The sequence below is a fragment of the Geotrypetes seraphini genome, chromosome 4 (assembly GCF_902459505.1).
Source record: "Geotrypetes seraphini chromosome 4, aGeoSer1.1, whole genome shotgun sequence".
In the NCBI taxonomy this organism is placed as follows: Eukaryota; Metazoa; Chordata; class Amphibia; order Gymnophiona; family Dermophiidae; genus Geotrypetes; species Geotrypetes seraphini.
The window spans coordinates 295,111,990-295,133,573 of NC_047087.1; the positions used below are offsets into that span (position 1 = coordinate 295,111,990).

The window sequence follows — 21,584 nt, forward strand, 5'->3', positions numbered from 1 at the left end:
GCGGCGGCCTGCTCGGTGGCGATGCGCCGTTTGGCCTGGTTGCGGACCATTGATATGGACCCGAATCTTCAGGACCGTCTGGCAAACGTCCCGTGTGCTGGGGCGGATCTTTTTGACGAATCCATCGAGACTGTCACGAAGAAGTTGTCTGACCACGAAAAGTCCTTCCAATCTATCCTTCGGCCGAAGCCTAAGCCTCAGCAGTCTCGACCTTCTCGTCCGCCGTTGATTTATCAGAGGCGTTATCAGCCAAGGCAAACTCCTCCTGCGAGGCAATCGGCGAAGCGTCAGCCTCCCCAAAAGGGTCAGCCTAAGTCTCAATCGCCTGCTGTCCCTAAGACCACTCAGCCTTTTTGACTGTCTCGTCGAGGGCATAACCAACCTCGTTCTGCCTCCCCCTGTTTTTCCCATCGGAGGGCGCCTCCATCATTTTTATCATCGCTGGGAGGCCATAACAACCGACCTCTGGATCCTTACTATCATCAAGGAAGGATACTCTCTTCATTTCCATCGGGTCCCTCCGGACCACCCTCCAAGAGAGTATCCTTCCAACTTGACTCAGACCACCCTTCTTCTCCAGGAAGCTCAGGCTTTGCTCCGGCTTCGTGCCGTGGAGCCGGTTCCGACGGACCAACTGAACCAGGGGTTTTACTCCCGGTACTTCCTTGTTCCGAAGAAGACGGGCGACCTGCGACCCATTTTGGACCTCAGGGCCCTCAACAAATTCCTAGTCAAGGAGAGGTTTCGCATGCTGACACTTGCTTCTCTCTACCCTCTCCTCGAGCAGAACGACTGGTTATGCTCTCTGGATCTCAAGGAGGCCTACACTCACATTCCCATTCATCCGGCCTCCCGCAAGTTCCTCAGATTTCGGGTGGGACATCTACATCTGCAGTATCGAGTGCTTCCATTCGGCCTGTCCTCTTCACGAAGTGTCTGGTGGTGGTGGCCGCTGCACTCCGGAACAGGGGTCTTCAGGTATTTCCATACCTCGACGACTGGCTCATCAAGGCCCCGTCAGCTCCAAGGGTCATTTCGGCGACCTTGACCACGATCTGCTTCCTGCAGAGCCTGGGCTTCGAGATCAATTTTCCCAAATCTCATCTGCAGCCTACCCAGTCCCTTCCCTTCATCGGGGCGGTACTGGACACCATCCAGCTTCGAGCATTCCTTCCTCCTCAGCACATGGATGCTCTTCTTCGTCTCTGCCAGTCTGTATCTTCTCGCCAGTCCATCTCAGCGAGACACATGATGGTCCTCCTGGGCCACATGGCCTCTACAGTTCATGTGACGCCCTTTGCCAGGCTCCATCTCAGAATTCCTCAATGGACCCTAGCTTCTCAATGGACTCAAGTGTCAGACCCGTTGACTCGACACATCATAGTCACTCCTGCTCTTTGGCAGTCTCTACTCTGGTGGATGACCTCTTCGAATCTATCCAGAGGTTTGCTGTTTCACACTCCTCCTCATCAGAAGGTTCTCACTACCGATTCCTCGACCTATGCCTGGGGGGCTCATCTGGATGGGCTTCGCACTCAGGGATTCTGGACCTGTGCGGACCGACTCCATCAAATCAATCTTCTGGAGCTCAGAGCCATCTTCAATGCTCTTCAAGCTTTTCAACATCTGCTTCACGACATGGTGGTCCTCATTCACACCGACATTCAGGTCGCCATGTATTATGTCAACAAGCAAGGGGGCATGGGCTCGGCCTCCCTCTGCCAGGAAGCTCTCAGAGTCTGGGATTGGGCGGTTCGCCACAACGCCTTCCTCAAAGCTGTCTACATTCAGGGGAGGGACAATGTCTTGGCGGACAAACTGAGTCGTCTTCTCCAGCCTCACGAATGGACACTCCACTCCAAGCCCCTTCATCAGATCTTTGCTCAGTGGGGAACGCCTCAGATAGACCTCTTTGCGGCTCCCCACAATTTCAAGCTGCCTCAGTTTTGCTCCAGGATCTACGCTCCTCATCGCCTCGAGGCAGATGCTTTTCTGCTGGATTGGGGGAATCGCTTTCTGTATGCGTTTCCGCCATTCCCTCTCATTCAAAAGACTCTAGTCAAGCTGAAGTCCGACCATGCCACCATGATTCTGATAGCTCCTCGGTGGCCCAGGCAACCTTGGTTCTCCCTTCTACTTCAACTCAGCAGCAGGGAACCGTGCCTACATCCAGTGTTTCCTTCACTGCTTACTCAGCATCAGGGGTCTCTGCTTCATCCCAACCTGCAGTCTCTCCACCTGACAGCTTGGTTCCTCTCAACGTAACTCCGCACCAGTTTTCCCAGGCGGTGAGGGATGTCTTGGAGGCTTCCAGAAAGCCTGCTACTCGTCAATGCTACTCCCAAAAATGGACTAGATTTTCTTCATGGTGTATTTCCAATTCTAAGGAGCCTCAGCGAGCCTCCCTATCCTCTGTTTTGGACTATCTTTTACATCTGTCTCAGTCTGGTCTCAAGTCGACATCTATACGGGTCCACCTGAGTGCTATTGCGGCTTTCCATCAGCCTCTACAAGGGAAACCTCTCTCTTCTCATCCTGTGGTTTCCAGATTTATGAAAGGACTTTTTCATGTCAATCCTCCTATCAAACCGCCTCCAGTGGTTTGGGATCTAAATGTTGTCCTTTCTCAGCTTATGAAACCTCCTTTTGAGCCTCTGAGCAAGGCTCCACTAAAGTTTCTCACTTGGAAAGTGGTTTTTCTGGTGGCCCTCACATCTGCTCGCAGGGTCAGTGAGCTTCAGGCCTTGGTAGCGGACCCACCTTTCACAGTATTCCATCATGACAAGGTGGTCCTCCGTACTCACCCGAAATTCCTGCCTAAAGTGGTCTCTGAATTTCACCTCAACCAATCCATTGTGCTTCCAGTGTTCTTTCCAAAGCCTCATTCTCATCCTGGAGAATCAGCTCTTCACACTCTGGACTGTAAACGTGCTTTGGCTTTCTACTTGGATCGCACCAAACCACACAGAACTGCTCCTCAACTTTTCGTCTCCTTTGATCCAAACAAGTTGGGACGACCTGTATCGAAGCGCACCATCTCCAACTGGATGGCGGCTTGTATCTCTTTCTGCTATGCCCAGGCTGGATTACCCCTTCCCTGTAAGGTCACAGCCCATAAGGTCAGAGCAATGGCAGCCTCTGTAGCCTTCCTCAGATCGACACCGATTGAGGAGATTTGTAGAGCTGCCACTTGGTCCTTGGTTCATACGTTCACCTCTCATTATTGTCTGGATACTTTCTCCAGACGGGATGGGCAATTTGGCCAAACTGTGTTACAAAATTTGTTCTCCTAAGTTGCCAACTCTCCCTCCATCCCATTGAGGTTAGCTTGGAGGTCACCCACTAGTGAGAATACCTGCCTGCTTGTCCTGGGATAAAGCAATGTTACTTACCGTAACAGTTGTTATCCAGGGACAGCAGGCAGCTATTCTCACGTCCCACCCACCTCCCCTGGGTTGGCTTCTCTGCTAGCTACCTGAACTGAGGAGACACGCCCGGAGCATCGGGCGGGAAGGCACTGGCGCTTGCGCGGTGCGGGCATCTCGAAACTTCTGAGTTTCTTCAAGCAAGACATGCTTGCAAGATGTCCGTATCGGGGCTCTGTCGGATGACATCACCCACTAGTGAGAATAGTTGCCTGCTGTCCCTGGATAACAACTGTTACGGTAAGTAACATTGCTTTTCCTGCAATCTTCCATGTCTGAGTATACCACTTTTCTCCTTCCTCAACTTTCAAGTGGCTGGTTTTAGCCTCCAAAAGATTCAGTGCCTTTTAGCAAACGTCTCGACTCTAGCCAGCTAGAAATAAGATAACACATGAAACTAACCCTTGGGGTTGTGGTCACAGAAAGATTGATAAGCATTGGTATAAATGCTTTTGAATATCGTCCTCCAAATGTCCAATTAGGCATTGTTCCAGCAATGCTCAGAGACGACCAGTGTTGATCATGACTTGTTGAGTTTAATTAATCAGCATCTCAGGGGGAGGCATCTTGGAACCTGAAAGTTCATTGAGGGAGTGCAGGGCAGAAGGTTCATCAAGGGCACTCTGCTATTCATAGTGTTTTTTTCTGTGCTGCTATTAATTTTCTTCCCCACTTTCAGAAATATTGTCTTCATTATTTTATACACCTTTTTCAAATAGTTTGGTTCAGAAGTTCTAGACAGAAGGTTTCTGCCTAGAACTTGTGCTGGCAAGAATTCACACCATCATTGCAGGCACCTGGAGATCAGTCATATCACCTCTATAATGTACTCAAAACCTACCAGCCTTCACAAAGAAGAGACTTGAACCTAAGTTGCCAGCTATATCACACACAACACTATGACCCTGAGGCACTGGGCCCAGTCCTCCTGCACTGCAATCCAGCAAATCACAGACCCAGACTTCTGCAGTTCTGTGACCTGGATTCTGAGGCTCAGTCTTCTGCACTGGGTCTATTCTTGGCAAATAGCGTTTGTGCCTTAATTCATGAGAGGTAAGACGACGAAATTCAGAAATTAACAGTGGCAGCTTTAAAATTCAGCAGAAACCGAACAAGGTATTTTGACACCCAAGACAGCAGCATGAAATGCCTCGCTGTCATTTCCTTAGTTCAGGTCCCAACCAAGTAAAAGCTTAGAACTCTACAGGCTGAATTATTGCTACAAGGACTGTATCATTGCACTTCTTAAGAAGGAGGTAAGAGGCAAGTGGTGTATCAAATGCAATAAATCCAATCCAAGCCAAGGCATGATTAAGCAAATTATATTTTCTATTATTGTTATATTTTAATGCCCAAAAGCTAGTCAGAAATAGTTTTTAGTTTATTTAGTTCAATATAATTGTATTACCTTGTCTTCATTTTTTGTTTGCTTGATGTGGGGGTCGATATTCAATGAGACCTACCTAGCAATGGCTTCTACCTGGGTATGTCCAAATGACCAGTTCATAGTTGGATTTTCAGCTGCACTTACCTGGAAAATGTCACTGAAAATCCAGTGAGACTGCCTTAGCGCTATCCAGGTAGTCCAGGAGTCAGGAGTTACTCAGTTAGCGACAATATTCCAAGTTTCTTTGAGATTTACTATCCTGCCCATCAAACTGAATATCTAATAAGGGAACAGGAGCTGAAAAAGTAATGAGACATGAACATAAGGGAAGCAGGAAGAACTACAATTTTAGATAAGATAGCCTAAGGCTGGCATCCAAGAAGTTTATGTGTTTATTAAAATTTTATATACCGCTTGACTTGCTTGGGTTACAGCGGTTAACAATTAAAATAAAATATTTAAAAAGAACTCCATTAATAAAATAGCAGAGACTTATGTCTCCCACACCAAGAAACTTTCACACTCAAAACTTCAGTGGTTTTAAGCAGCTATATCAGTAAATCTTTACCTCCATTACTTCAGATATGTTTTATTAAAATCTTTATATACCACATATACAGCCAAAAAGGATCAAAGTGATTTACAATATAACTCAATCAAATTTATGAAAAGAACTCAATTTAAATAGGAAGAAAAATGAATAACATTTCTAATACATAATATTCTATTACATCCAAATTAACAAATGAAGCTAAAAATTAATTAATTAATACAAATTTAAAAAATATATAAATGCAGACTGCAGTCCCGAATTCATCTCATCAATTTAAAAAGGCCATTTGAAAAAAAATATGCCTTTAGATGTCTTTTAAAATTTTCAAATGATTCTTCCTTTCTCAATTCCACAGGCAAGCTGTTCCATAATATTAAGACTAAGCCGTGCTAGTGGCAACACTGCGGTAACGGCCCTGAAGCCCATAGAGATTTAAAGGGCTTCGGGGGCCGTTGCTGTGCGGCTTCGTAAAACAGGGGGTAAGTTAAAAAAATGCACAATTTCTAGTCGAGGCAAGATGAACCTTTGAAATATGGGGAACAACTACTCTATTATCATTAAATGCTTGACAAAAAAAAGATGTAATTTTCAGCATAGTCTTTAGGGCTCCTTTTACGAAGGTGCACTAGCGTTTTTAGCGCACGCACCGGATTAGCTAGTGCTAGCCGAAAAACTACTGCCTGCTCAAGAGGAGGCGGTAGCAGCTAGCGCGCGTTAAGGCCCTAACGCGCCTTCGTAAAAGGAGCTCTTAATTTATTTTTTTTTTTAATTGACCTCAGCACGTATGTATTTTGAAAGACCATTCCACAACTGTGGTGCTAAATAAAAGAAAGCTCTCTGCTTTGTAACTTTAAGGGCTCCTTTTACTAAGCTGCGCTAGTGGTTTTAGCGCATGCTGCATTGCCATGCACACTAGACGCTAACGCCACCATTGAGATTTTGGCGCGTAGCGCGGGGTTAGCGCGCGGTAATGCAGCGCACCCTAAAAACACTAGCACTCCTTAGTAAACGAAGCCCTAAGAGTGGTGGAGGGGAAGTGACTAGGTGTATGCATCGGAGAATGTTTTGAGATCAGTTTGGAAATGGGAAAGGGAAGATTGCAGCCTAAGAAACTGATATTCAATCTGCAAACTGGGTGACTCCATTTAAAATTAGGACAAGGGTGTCAAAGTCCCTCCTGGAGGGCCGCAATCCAGTCGGGTTTTCAGGATTTCCCCAATGAATATGCATGAGATCTATTTGCATTAATTGCTTTCATTGTATGCTAATAGATCTCATGCATAGTCATTGGGGAAATCCTGAAAACCCGACTGGATTGCGGCCCTCAAGGAGGGACTTTGACATCCTTGAGTTAGGACAACAAAAAGGCTGTCCTAATTTTATCTGGATAATTACTAGGGACTGGTCTGAATATTGCTAATACTCGACGAAGTTGCAACAGCTGCATTATAGACAAATATTCAGTACCAATACAAACAACCCACAGCAGCTGACATTTTGAAAAAAACACTGATTGCCATGGGTTGAATATTTATTAACTTTTAAAGTAGACTGATACGACAACTAAACTATTTCAAGCCGATTAAAGTCACTAACATTTTTACCTACCTTTCTCTTTCCATCAGCTGAAAATAAGTCCCCTCCGCGTCCTTGTGGCTTGAATCACTCAGATTCTCTAAATCGTGGCGACCGCATTGATTCCGTGACGCCCACACTAGGAAGTAGCAACAACCAGCTGAATGCCTCCTTCTTGCAAGTGTACATTCCAGACTACTCGGTCAGAGCTCTGACGGATCTACAGTTTGTCAAGGTAAGAAGAAAGTCAGCGGACCCCTTTCGCTGTAGTTTTCAAGTCTTATGAAACTCTTGTACAAATTCCTCTATTTACATCTTCAGAATTGGTGAACGCAAAACCCCCAGGATTCCACAGTATATAGATCAAAGGTTGGGCGCCCAAGGGAGATGCATGTGCTAATTAATTAGCTCATGAGGCATTAACAATAAATAATTGGAGTCAATTTGGCAACAATTTGGATTTGCATGCATATCCGCCCTAGTCTATAGCATTTACACCTAAATTTCACAGGGCACGGGTGGATCAGAGGGCAATTTCAGAAGTTAGACGTTAAGTTGTAGAATACTATAAGTTGTGTACTCATCTGCCGTAAATTGGGTGCTGTTTACACCAGCTTTTGGCAGGCATAAATGCTGGTGCACAAAATCTGCTCTAAGCTGGTATTCTATAAAGTCACTCCAAAAATAAATACAACCCGAATTTAATTTGCTTGCTTATTTGGTAGAACTCTGCTCAGAGACTTGAAGGCTGAAAACTCTGCCTCACCACCCAATCATCGCAGTGTTCAATGCAATTTCCAGCTAATACTCATAGTGATTCATTATACTGTAACTAGCTACTCGAGCTATGAAGGAACATCTCTTTTTAAATCACTTAAAAGTGTATTGAAAATACTGAGACTTAGCTTAGACTTTTTTTCTGGTTCCGACGTGCCACTTCATGTTGGTTCCCTGAAGCAGTATCGAAACGTGGAGCTCATAATTGGCAAAAGTTAAAATGAATTGGGTGGTAGGTGCCTAGGAGAAAGTGGGCAAGGGTAGGAGTGGATCTTGGGCATGTTTTGCTTGTAGGTGCCTAATAGAGAATGACACGGTGACAAAATTCATCACCGTTCCCGTCCACGCAGATAACCGCGGGAAATAATCCCATGTCATTTTCTAGTGTCTATCTCAACCTCAGTCCTTCTACCCCAGCATTCTTCAAAGCAAAGCTTGAGGGTCAGTGGCTGTGGCCATTCATACTCTGATTCTTATGGGAGCCAAGGATAATGAAGCCACTGTGACATCTCTGATGTGATTGGTTCTTAGGCACTGGTGGAATGAGGCATTATGACATCACAATATCTGCTCTGGATACCAGAGACTGTCATTCTGTAGTGTCTGTTTCAACCTCAGTCCTTCTACACCAGCATTCTTCAAAGCAAAGTTTCAAGTTTTATTAACGTTTGATGAATCGCTTATACAAATTTTCTAAGCGATGTACAATTTAAAAGCCACTAGATGGTGGTCTCACATACAATTGACAAATCAATCACAAAACAAACTACATGAATCAGTTTACATTTGAGCAATCGAAATAGAGACAAACATGAATGAAGAGGAAAGGAGGGAAAAGTTACACTTTCATTTTCTGTTGGAATTTACATAAAAGGGAAAATACAATGGGGAGGGAGGGGGATTAATGAGTTTGATAATCGTAACAAAATATAAAGGGACCAAGATATGCTGTATTATACATCAAAAGCGTCTTGAAACAAAAAGATAAAAGATCTTTTTCATTTCTAATATAACTTGGCAGAGAATTCCATAATTTAGGGGCCATAACAGAAAATATATCATTTCTTTTTGTGCCGATGATTTTCAGGGAGGGAATTGTTAGTAGGTGTGAAGAAGATGATCGTAGAGAGCGTGGGGCATTGTATGGGATAATCATTCTTGACATAAATTGCGGTTCGTTAAAGATTAGTATTTTAAATACTAGAAATAGAATTTTAAAGTTAATTCGATGGGAGATGGGAAGCCAGTGTGATTTAATCATTAGTGGTGTGACATGATCATATTTTTTCGCTTTATGGATTAATTTTATTGCCGTATTTTGAATTATCTGAAGTCGTCTTTTTTCTTTCTGAGTTATATTGATTAAAAGAGAATTACAGTAATCAATTTTAGATATGACCAAAGAATGGATTAATATATTGACAGATTTAGGATCTAGGAATGTGGAAATTGAACGGATAAGACGTAATCTATGGAAGCAAGATTTAACTATTTCACTGATATGACTGTGAAATGATAAGTCAACGTCAACCACTACTCCGAGAATTTTCAGCTTTGGTACAGATTCTAGAGGGGTATTATCAAGAATGAATGGTAATATTGGTGTTAAGTTTCCTTTCCAGGTAAAAAACATGGATTTAGATTTTTGAATGTTCAGTGCCAATTTATTACAGCTTAACCAGTCTTTTATTAGTTCCAGTTTTTTATTGATGGCTTTTATTTCTTTGTCTTTTTCTGGGTTGAAAGGATGTAGGAGTTGAATATCGTCTGCGTAGGAAAAAGATGTAAAGCCGAGTGATTGCGAGATAGTGAGAAGAGGAGAAAGAAAAATGTTAAATAAGAGAGGCGACAGAATAGACCCTTGTGGAACCCCGTAGGTTGAGGAGTAATATGAGGAATAGTCATCATTGAATCTGACTCTGGGGAAGAACTGGAGCAGTAGGTGTTTTTATTTCCTCCTGCTCTCAAAGTCAGAGGTACGGGGACAGGGGGAGTGGGTGGGGGGCCTCCTGTGGCAGGAGGGAATGGGCATCCCTCCTGCTGGGTTTTTTTTGGGGGGGTTGGTATTTGCGGGCAGGAGGGAGTGGGCATCCCTCCTGCCATTTTTTTTCAGGCGGGCGGGGGGAACGATGGCTCAGGGGGGGTGCACGATTGTCGGCTTCGCAGAACATCTGTCCTATTAAAAAAAAGCAAACGCTCTGTGCATGTCTCAATCGCTCACTTACCGATTGAGTCAGTGGGTTTGCATACAAATGATTTGCACCTCCGTGCAAATCATTTGCATGCATACTTGATAGCGAATCAGTCGCTGTTTGAAAATTGGCCACAGCAATTGAGTCGCTATTTTTAATGAATCTAGCCCTAAATGACTGTGCAGATAATGGACTTTAACACTCGTATTACAGCCAAGCCTGTTGAAATGAAAGAGCATATCCTCTACTAATTGAGTGTAGTTGTTGCCAAGAAAGTTTTTTACAATAAGAACAAATGAAGACCAGGCACATGATTCAATTTCATTCATTGATGCTATGAAATGTGGGTCATTTATAAGTTGTCTGATCTGTGGACAATCAAAAATTCCTGTCTTCAGTTTTTCCATGGTAAGTCCAGGTAACATATACGCTATGGGGTTCATAATCAAAACTTAAACACATCTAAAAACCCGCCCAAGTCAGAACGTGGATGACCTAAAAGACAGGTCATCCAAGTGCCAATAATCAAACCAACTTTCTGGAGGTGCCGCATGACTTTTTATGCCTTTGAATGCCGCTGTGTGCCAAGAGCTGAAAACAGTATATATGGAGGAGTGGTTAGGGCAGTATGTGGGCAGGATGGGAGGGTGACCTAGACTTAGTCATCCTGCAGGGATAATTGAATGTTTTATTGGACATTCTGGATGGAACTTAAATGTTGTATTTAGACAATGTAAAAACAGGTATTAGTGCCAAAAAGATATCCAAAAAGACCAGATAATCACTGCAGAAACAAAGTAAAGAGCCACACACACTTCCCCAGTATTCACTGACCCCCTCACACCCCTACAAAGATCAAAATTTAAAAGTACATTCCTGTCTCCAGAACATCAGCACCTGCTATAGGAAAGCTTAGTAGAGCTTCACACAGTTGTCTTAAGTAGCCTGGGGGTAGGCTAGTGAACCATAGAGAGGAGGACCCAGGCCCATAGCCACTCTAACCACTACATTTATGGTAGAACATGTGCGCCTACCAAAACCCCCCTAAACCCTACTCTACTGCCTTATAGGTGCCACCTGCAGCCATAAGGGCTATTGGGGTTGTAGACATGTGGGTATAGTGTGTTTTAGGGGTATTTTGGGGGCTCACCATAACCTATAAAGGAATTCTGGTGAGATGTTTATCTGGCATCCTTTTTTGTGAAGTTCACAGCAATGCCCTGTAAGGTGCTCCATTGCTCTGTTGCCATGTCTGGGCGGCCAGTCCATTACAAGATTTGCCTCTCCCATGTCCAAATGGGCTTGTACTGGGCATTTGGAACTTAGACAAAATTTTGTTCTAAAATGTGCTGGCGGTCTGGACAAATAATAACCTGGATGTTCAGATAGACAATTTTTTTTTAAATATATATATTCTAGATATTTTTTTTGAAAATGGGCATTTTCCCACTGCCAACTTTGGGCATCTAGCGTCATCCACCCAAATCGGACTTAGACATATGTTTTGATTATGCCCCTCTATGTATTCAATGCAAGAACTGTCTTTATTCAAAGCCTTTACAAATTGTTTACTCAGACCTAGCTTTATATGTAGTGATGGCAGCATGATTCTCTCTCATAGCTACCAAAGGTTCATTGATTACATTTTGTCCTCCAACACCATATATTCCCTCAGAGGCCAATATTTTTTTACCCAGTGTTCAGGTTTGGCTGTGCCATCCCAAATGCATAAAAAGCAAGGATACTTTGTGTAGCCACCATATCTTAGATACTAGAGCTGATGCGGTCTATCCAATGCAATTTTCTGAATCAGCACTCTAGGAACAGGTGTTAAAAAAAAAACCCAAAAATAAGGCAAGAAGAAAAATTTTTGGGGGTTAGCCTGTGTTATTAGTCCAATTATCTGCCCCTCAGAGGTAAAGTCCACCTTTCAGGGGAATCCCCAGTCAAAATCATATGTCAAACTTAAAAAATCACGCTTCACAAGATAATAATCTAATATAATAAAATGATAGGCCGCGCATGCGCAGTCAAAAATCGTGTTCCCTGATCCCGTCGCGGAAACACGAGTGCGCATGTGCAGGTTTTACGTCACCTGCTCTCCACCTTGCGCCGCCAACGATCTCTTTTCCTCTTGTACCATGGCACGCCACGCATGTCTGCCACCGACCTCGAGCTCCTGAGGGCCGGCACCGCGAGCTGCCCGGCCGGTGCTGAGGCCCCGCCTCCCGCTCAGCACCACGATCGAGAGAGGAGCTGCGGCGGCAGCTTTCAACTAAAAGAAAAAAAAAACACAACTGCAGGTCGCTGCTCTCACCCGGCTCTCAGGGTGCGGCTGAGCGCTGGCGGCCGGCGAACCCTAATTGCAGTGGCGGCTTTCAACTACAAAAAAAAAACAGCTGAAGATAGCAGCTCTCACCCAGCTCTCACAGGAAAATGGACAGGGGAAGAAATGCTGCAAAAGCTGCTGTACAGGGAAGTGGGGAGGGAGGAAAATGCTGCACAGGGAAGTAGGGAGGGGGGAAATGCTGATGCACAAGGAAATGGAGGTGGAGGGAATGCTGATAGGAGCAGGTAAGGAGTGCTGCTGGACAGGGGGAGCAGGGAAGAGGAACAGGGGAGCAGGGAAGAGAAACAGGGGAGCAGGTAAGAAGTGCTGCTGGACAGGGGGAGCAGGGAAGAGTGACTGGGGAGCAGGGAAGAAGTGCTGCTGGACAGGGGGAGCAGGTAAGGAGTGCTGCTGGACAGGGGGAGGTAAAAGGAAGGGAGAAGGCCTACTGCTGGACAGGTGGAACAGGCAAGGGGTGATGGTTGACAGCCGAGGAAAGAGAGAGACAGAAAGCGGCCAAGGGGAGAGAGAGAGAAAGAAAGAATGAAAGACAGACATACATATATTCTAGCACCCGTTAATGTAACGGGCTTAAAGACTAGTAATAATAATAACAGCTTATATACCGCAATACCGTGAAGTTCTTTGTGGTTTACAAAGATTAAGCAAAGGTACAAATTGATTGACTTTAAGAGGGGAGGAAGAAAGAGGGTTAATAGGACAGGAAATCCATTTTTGAGGAGAGAGTGATCAATAGAACAAGTTAATCGCTATAGAGGGGAGAGAGAAGAGAGGATCAGTTGTCTAGATACTTTAGGAACAGGTGTGTTTTCAGACGTTTCCTAAATTCCTCATAAGTAGTGGGCGAAAGCAATTGTTCTAGGTCTTTACCCCATGATGCTGCTTGGTGCGAGAGAAGATGTTCATGGTGTTTTTTCAGTTTACAACCTCTCACTGGGAGGGAAACGAAGTTGGAATGTGAGCTTCTCTTCTGTCTGTTGGCTAAGAAGACGAAAAGGTGAGTTATATATTTAGGGGCAAATCCGTGTAGTGCTTTGAAGCAGAAGCAGGCAAATTTAAACTTTACACGCACCTCCATTGGCAGCCAATGCAGCTGCCGGTAGTAGGGTGTCACGTGGTCAAACTTCCTCAACCCAAAGATCAGTTTGACCGCTGCATTTTGCATCAATTGTAAACGCTGCATGTTCTTTTGGGAAATTGCTAAATAGGCGATGTTACAATAGTCGAGTAGACTTAGTACGAGGGATTGGACTAGGGTTCTGAATGCCGCTGTATCGAAATAAGCTTTAATGGATCTGAGTTTCCAGAGAATGAAAAATCCCTTTCTGATCAAGGAGTCCACCTGGTCTCTCATGGTTAGGCACTGACCAAAGTTACACCTAGTATCTTTATGGTAGGTTGGATAGGGTAATTAAGATTATTGATACATAGTGGTGATTTGGTGTCAAGCGGATGTGGCGAAGCAACGAAGAAAGTTGTCTTTTCTGAATTAAAGATGTGCTTGCAAACCCAAATTGTTGCTTATTAACACCAATAGCATCCAATTATTAGCATAAATTGTGTCATTAGCCAGTTTAGTTGTACACACATCTCAGGACAGCATGCAATTTTGCCCACGGAAATAAAATCTGGATATAAATGGTTAAGTGAGTATGTGCAGAATAGCACTTTAATGGCATGCTGGATTCTATGCACACGTGCCCACTTAGGTCATCACGAAGGATCAACTCATCTGATCAAAGTTAGCTGTATGTTGTTACTGATTGCCATCATTGACATGTTCTTTCCATTATAAAATAAAACATATTAAATATTTTAAAAAAAGCATAGATGTTATTTCTAAACATGTGAAGTGGCATTTTCGATATGACGTCAATCTAGTAGCGAAGATGACCATTTTCAAAACAGAAAAATGTCTTTTTGTTTTGAAAATGGCCATTTCTTAGATGTGCTTGGCCTCAGAAAGTCTATCTTTTTGAAAAAAAAAACCCCAAAAACCCATATCCAAAAGAAAACCACACAAAACAAGCCATTGGGATGTAGGAGGGGACCAGCGTTTTTAGTAGACTGGCCACACAGACATCCCAGCAGAGCAGTGAACTTCACATAAAAAGGCCCAGGTACACATCTCATCAAAATTACTACTACTACTTATCACTTATTTAGCGCTGAAAGGCGTTCGCAACGCTGTACATTTTTACATTTATAGACAGTCCCTGCTCACAAGAGCTTACAATCTAACTTGGACAGACTCCAAAACCCAACCAAAACCTACTGGACCCAACTGTACACCACACCAATAGCCCTTATGCCTGCAGGTGTCACCTAGATGTAGGTACAGTGGGATTTGGGTGGGTTTTGGAAGGCTCACATAGTCCACCATAAGTGTAGTAGTTAGAGTGGGATATAGGCCTGAGTCCCCATCAATACGCTTGACTCCACCGCCCACTAGGCTACTCCAGGAACCAGCTGCTGCTCCAATAGGATTGGCCATAGCATCTGAAGCTATATAGAGGCAGGTATGTACTGTTCCATTCACTTCTTTGGGCAGTGGGAGGGGGGTCAGTGATCAATAGGGGAATGTGTGTGTGGGGGGGGTCATGCCTTCATCCCTCCAGTGGTCATTTGGTCGGTTTGGGCACCTATTTAGCACTTACTCATTGTTAAAGCAGGATTAGCTCCACACGTTCAAATTGTGCCCTGGATGTTTTCTTTTCTTTTTAAATTCTTTATTCAGTTTTAACTCTTGCAACAAGTGTACAAAATTCGGGCCCTGGATGTTTTCTAAAATGTTCAGTTATTGCAGGAAAACGTCCAATTCCTAAGCCTGCCCTATTCCCCCTCCCCCAAATCACGCCTCCATAGCACCCCCTTCAGATTTAAACATACTGCAGACAACCACCATTGAAATCCGTCTACAAAATCTGTTTCGAAAATAACAAATTGAAAGAGTTTGGCGAGGAAAATGTCCATTTGTCCCTTTATACCACTTTTTGAATGTTTTTCTTTTTTGAGAATTATCTCTTTAGTTATGTTATACATGTGTAAATGTTAGCTCCTAGTTTATAGAATTGTCCCAGTGTCTGTGTGCTTATGTTTTACATGTGAAATTTTATAAGAGCTTGCTCAAAACTGTAAAACACTTCTGCATGCTGAAACGATTTATCAAATTATCTCTCCAGAATCTTCTGTACAGAATCTTCTGTCTAGTTGGCATTATGTATTCTTAATATAGCTGGCGTGTTCACTCTCCAGCCCCTTCTTCTAAGTGTTCCTGTGTTTTCTCAACCAAAGCAGATATGCTATTGACTTTTCCCCTCCCTGTGTTTGCAATAGATCACAAGGCAGCAGTACCAGAATGCCCTCATGGCATCCCGGATGGACAAAACGCCTCAGTCTTCGGACAGTGAAAACACTAAAATCGAACTAACTTTAACAGAGCTGCACGACGGCTTGCCGGACGAGACGGCAAACCTGCTGAATGAACAGAACTGCGTGACACACAATAAATCCAATCACAGTATGCACAGTGAAGGCGCCATCTGAGAAGACAACCTCTGGCTGCCTGTTTCAGCACTGCTTCCCTCTGTTTCCATGCAAAGCCCATCTACCTTCCGCCCTCCCCCATCTCCTCCATTACCACCTCTTAAGCTGCGTTCTACAGTATCATCAGTATACGCCTAAGCGTCCATCTGCTAACCCAAAACCAAAGACTTCAACCCATTCTGGGAGCAGGAGGAGGAGAAAGATCGAGGGAAGTTGGAGAGAGAGACAAGTGTTATATATTTAAAAAAAAAAAGAACAAGTTTTATAGGGAGGGAGGGAGTTATTGCTGAAGATGGTGAACTCACAGCAAATTTTAAATAATGAAGTTTGGCTTTCTACTGTCTTTTATTTGGTTGGTTTTCCCCTTTTTCTGGAAGGGTGCAAAGAAGTTTGAAACTGTACAGATAAGATATTTTTTTCAAGAGAAAGTTTTAAAATGTTATATTTTGCTGTGTTTTAACATCCGTTATCTCTTTTTCCAGGACCACTGTAACCTGTTGGTTGCATCCTAAAGACCCCTTTCCGTGCCCTGCTGCTTCCCAAAGATGCTGATTGAATCCCAGCCTTGTCCTCTTACGTGAACGGAGTTTTAGTTGTAATTTATCCATGCGTGTGGTGGGGCCAACTCAGATCTGATCAGTATCTGTGAGACCTGGCTGAGATGGCAGTCCTGGTTATATTAGACACTATTACTAACCCTCCAGGAAGATTACAATCCACTTTTTCCTAATGGTTAAGAATACAGATATTTTTTTTGGAGGGGGGGGGGATTGGTCTCATTACGAGCTCCTGGAGGTATTCAGGACGTGAAGCTGACAGCTTGTAGTTCCTATGCACTGCTTCTTTTCCCTGAGGGAAAAAGTAAAGCTCAGAGGAATTCATGTCACTTAGGACAGGCTGATCCAGTCCTGGGTGTATCTCTGGCATATATGAAGACGTCTTAGACAACGAAGAACTAAATCTTCACATAAAACAGTGTGGAAAATCTAGACTGGCCTAAATGTCATAAGGCCACTTGGTACGGTCTGGACCAGTGCGTGGTCCCTCAAGAACCACAAACAGAACTTGGGGCAGCCAAGCTTTGGGAATTAATCCTGAATTTTGACCCTCCATTTACCTGATGAGCATTCACCGTGAATGTCCTGAAAAGCAGACCTGTTGGCATTCAGCACTTAAAATTCCTGCTCTAGGCTACCATCTCACCTAAAGAGTTTAATCCAGGTCTGATTTGGTGAAACCAGGACTGGTTGACCTTCGGTGATGTGGAGGTCTTTGAGGCTCATTTTCCAAAGCACTTAGACACACAAAGTACCATAGTAACCTATGTGTCTAAGTGCTTTGAAAATAAACCCCCTTACATGTGATGTTGAGTTCTATAAACATATTACATGGTCACCGTGGCTGGAACAGAACTAATGAGTCTGGTTGGTTGGCTTGGGTTTTTGAACAGCCAAAACAGACCATAATAAGGTTGAATAATGCAGGTTGCACATTTATGACTTGTTTTTGAAGAAGTGATTTTCTTTGCAAAATGTGCAAGGACCCTGAGTCATTTTCTTTTAGCAGAGAGGGTTTGTCAGGGGATTTTCCTAGAACAGAAATGTGCAGTCAATACGTTGACTTCTCACATGTAGCGACCTAATTTCTGTATACCCCCATTTTTGTGAAGCACTACTTAAGTCTCAGTAAATTAATGTTGATAATGAACAAAAATTTTGCAGTTAAAAAAAAGCAGATACAGTACTGTAAAAGGAAATCGTTGCTGTGTTCCTTTGGAAACCATCTCTATATTAGGGCTGAAGCTACAAAATCAATGTTAACCAGAACTTTGTAGGTACAAGAATCTTCCTGCCAACCCAACTCCTTTTTGCCTTGGGACTTTACCATCCTCTTATTTTATTCCTTATAAATTGTTGCTCGTTCAAGTGAGTGCTCCTCCTTATTCCCTCTGATTCTGGCCAACTCACTATGGGATTGAGCTCATTCTAGAATCTTTTTGTTAAAATCCTTGATCTCCCATTCCTTTGTAATATATCTGAGCTCTACTGACACAGGGAGGAGTTTCAGAGGGTTCTCTGGAACCAGGTGGAACCTACTGCCACCAAGTCACCCGACTTGGCGAAATATGCATTCCCCATCTCACCCAAATGGGTAAGATGGTTATTCCAGTACTAACTGTACGCACTGCACATGTGCCAAGAAGTTGCAGTCTGCGTTGGCGTTAATTCAACATGCAGCTCCCACGGGAGTCTGGGCTGCATGGTTTGGGATTTTCTTTTCAGTGCCGATTTAGAGAAAATGTGAAGTTTAGGCTGCAGTATTATGATCTTTATAAACCAGCATTGGTTCACTTTGTGTTTCTACTTTAAAATTGTCGTGTATGTATGTCGGAACCCAACACAACCATCACTTGCTTGTTAATGTAGCACTTTGTTTTGTACTGGCTGCTTTATTTGATTCAAATCTTGAAAAATACAATTGCAAGTCTGGTTGCCCTCCTTCTCCCCCCCCCAACCCTGGTTTGTCTTGATAAAATGATGCATCCCGCATGTTCTTTCAAAGGAAGAAGATCTCTTCATTTTGGAGAGAGTTGATAATTCTAAATCCGTGATGTGCTTTCACAAACGTGAGTATGCTGCTTGTTGAAAGGTGCAATATGTCAGCAATAACGCCAAAGAAACGGACCATAACATCTCGCTGGCCTTCTGCTGGTGGATGTTCTGTTGGGCATTATGAAACAAGAGTAGCCCTAATGCTTTCTTGTATTGTATTGATTCATGTGGTATTCTCTTGTGCATCAATAGAAACAGCATTTTGCTCTGTTGTCTTTTATTTAATATAGCTTTACAGTACTTAATAGAGTTAAGTAGTAAATGTTCATTGAAATTCGTTAAATTATTTCTATTTTCATAAATTACTCCTTGTAGGGGGAGAGGGAAGAGTGTTATTTCTCTTAGACAGGGCCCTAAGTCTTCCAAGCAGTGCATCGGTGTGACACACAAACATTATTACCAAAAAGTGGGATCTGCACGGAGTAATCTTGTACTCGACTCACCCTTTCCTGTATGTTCCACACCCAGGAGATGACAGTATTTTAAATTAGCTATTGTTCCGTTCACTTTTTCACTGTATGCATTGGACGTGTGTGATAACCATTGTTTCTCTTATATCCCCGCCCTACACAAAACACTACATACAAGTAATCTCCCTCTCTCACACACAGGCCTACACTAAATTTTTCCTAAGGTTCCTTGAAGGCAGGACTAGTAAACTGGTTTTTCATCACACAGGATGGGCCAAAAGTGCTTATTCATTATTTCTTTTTATTGTACAGATATTGAATAGGTATAATATACTACTGAACAATAATCAAGTAAATGTGAAACAAAGTAATTGACACAAAAACTTCACACAAATATTATTCGTGATACCCAGAAAATAAAAAGAAATAATAAATATATACTATATACCTACTTTGGCCCATCCTTTTATTTGGTGACCGTGGTCTAGAAGTGCTAACAATTCCTTTATTGACCTTTGTAGGAAAAAATATATATAATTTTAAGCCATGTAGTAACAACCAAGCTTAAAATATATGATGGGAAGAAGCAAAATGTACAAAAGTGAGAAAGTCTGGGAAGATCATAGCAAGGTTTTGTTTTTTTTTTGACCTGCCAGTTTCATCCTGTACTTTTGAACCTCCAGCTCAAGTGAGAATCAGGACTGGGTTATGGTATCATAGGCCCCCTTTCACAACCACCCAGGGATTTAAACCCATTTGTTTTGCATCTTCCTAACATATGTAGTTCTGGACTTTCCAGAACCCTGTAGTGTCACTGTTGAGAAGTGGCTGACTCTCTCTCATGCCTACCACTGTAGCATTCCTAGCCCCAACCGACTTCGTGAGTAGAAGACCTGACTTGGGGATGAAGTCATAGAAGCTTCTGCAAGCCATGTACTGCACTGTCACTGAGCAACCAGCTAGCATAGTAGATGTTAAATTGATTAAAGTACCATAAAAATAGAAATAGAATGTGCCAAATAAATACTAAGGGCAAAACCCAGATTTCCATGCATTTTGCACTGCTATCAAATTCAAGGGGTGTTCATTTCCCCAGACCTGATATTAGGCGAGTCCAGTCTTAAGTTTATTACTATATTCAGCAGTGCTATCTGTTGACCTATACGTCAGACTGAATAACTTACTCTTTTAGGAGATAGTTCTATAAGAGTCGGCTAAAGTTAGCTAGCGAGTGCCGGGTGGCACTCGCTACCGCAGCTTGATAAAAGAGGGCCTTACTGGATTATGCACAGAAAGGCCCTCTTTTATCAAGCTGCGGTAGCGAGTGCCACCCGGCAAATGCACCGAAGCCTATTCAGTCTTTATGGGCTTCGATGCCTTTACCACACTGGCCGGCACTATTCAGCCCTAAGTACATATCCTGTATTGGCTATTACTTGTGTAAGTACTATTATAGAATACTAGCATAAGTCGTCATTTATGCACTTAAGTTTGGGCGCATCAAAGGCTGGTGTAAATGCACCTAAATAATTACCCAGGTGACTAACATAGGGGTACCAGACGTCCAGGAAAACCCAGACATGTCCTCTTTTTAGAGGACTGTCTGGGTTCCTGGACAGACTTTTCAAAACCCAGCAGTTTGTCCGGGTTTTGTAAAGCCCTGAAGAGCTCCAGCTGCATCTGGACTGGGCCTCTGAGCATGCGCAGAAGATGTCACACGCATCCGCGCATACTCCAGGCCCCCCAGATGCGCCTGGAGTTCGTCGGGGAAGAGAGGAGGCTGTGTGGGGGTGGGGGAAGAACAGGGCGGAGCTGGAGGTGGAACAGGGTGGGGCTGGGGGTGGGGCTGGAGGCAGAATGGGGCGGGGTTATGTATCCAGGATTTTGTGGAAGAAAATGTGGTGTTTGACAAGCCCCTGCCCCTTCCACATCCTGCCCCTCTCGCAGTTATGCAATTAGGTGCTAACTATGTAGAATAGCAGGCTAAGTGCAGTTATACACCTAACCAGATTAGGGCCAATTAGTCCCAATTAACCCTAATAATCAGTGATTGTTGGATGATTAGATGCGAATTCACACTAAGTAGTATGTGTAACTGGCAATATTCTATCATCTGCGCATGCAATTTTGGGCGCTAAGCATGAAAATGTACAAGATTATAGGAGAAGGAGGTTAAGTGTACAATTCTTTAAAGGGCAACAAATTATACCTGTTCTATATAGGGAAATATGCAGCACTTTTCTGTATAGAATACAAGCAGAATTGCACATCTGTACACTAGGGGGTCCGGACAGCTTTTCAAAACCTGGTACTTTGTCCGGGTTTTCAAAAGAAATCACGTCGGAAGGGGGCATCCGTTTATGCGCGGATGCAATGAGGTGACATCACACCCACGCCCATGATGTCATCACGCCACATCCATGCATGTGCGGATGCCTTCCTGCCTGACAAACAGGCAGTGAGGGGGGGAGGGCGTGGAGCTGAGGCATAATGGGGTGGGGATGGGTGAAACTGGGCAGGTCTAGGGGGCTGGATTTTACTAATGTAAAATCTGGTAACTCTACTGTACATGGTGTCAGGTCAAAAGCGCGCCGGGACAAAGGCGTGCACAGAAAATTGAGCGCAGCGCGGAGGCGCGCGCCACAGAAAATTACTGTTTTTTAGGGCTCCGACGGGGGTGTGTGTGGGGGGAACCCCCCCACTTTACTTAATAGAGATCGCGTCGCGTTGTGGGGGCGTTTTGGGGGGTTGTAACCC

General features: G+C 43.7%; 1 protein-coding gene across 1 annotated transcript in view; it reads left to right on the forward strand.

The window, feature by feature from the left end:
• Positions 1-20,053, forward strand: part of CNNM2 (cyclin and CBS domain divalent metal cation transport mediator 2) — a 409,496-nt gene extending 389,443 nt beyond the window's left edge. The window contains exons 7-8 of the mRNA XM_033941737.1: positions 6,991-7,175; positions 15,596-20,053. Of these exons, the coding sequence (XP_033797628.1) occupies positions 6,991-7,175; positions 15,596-15,805 (395 nt within the window). The 3' untranslated portion in view covers positions 15,806-20,053. The remainder of the gene's footprint in view (positions 1-6,990; positions 7,176-15,595) is intronic.
• Positions 20,054-21,584: the final 1,531 nt, after the last annotated feature.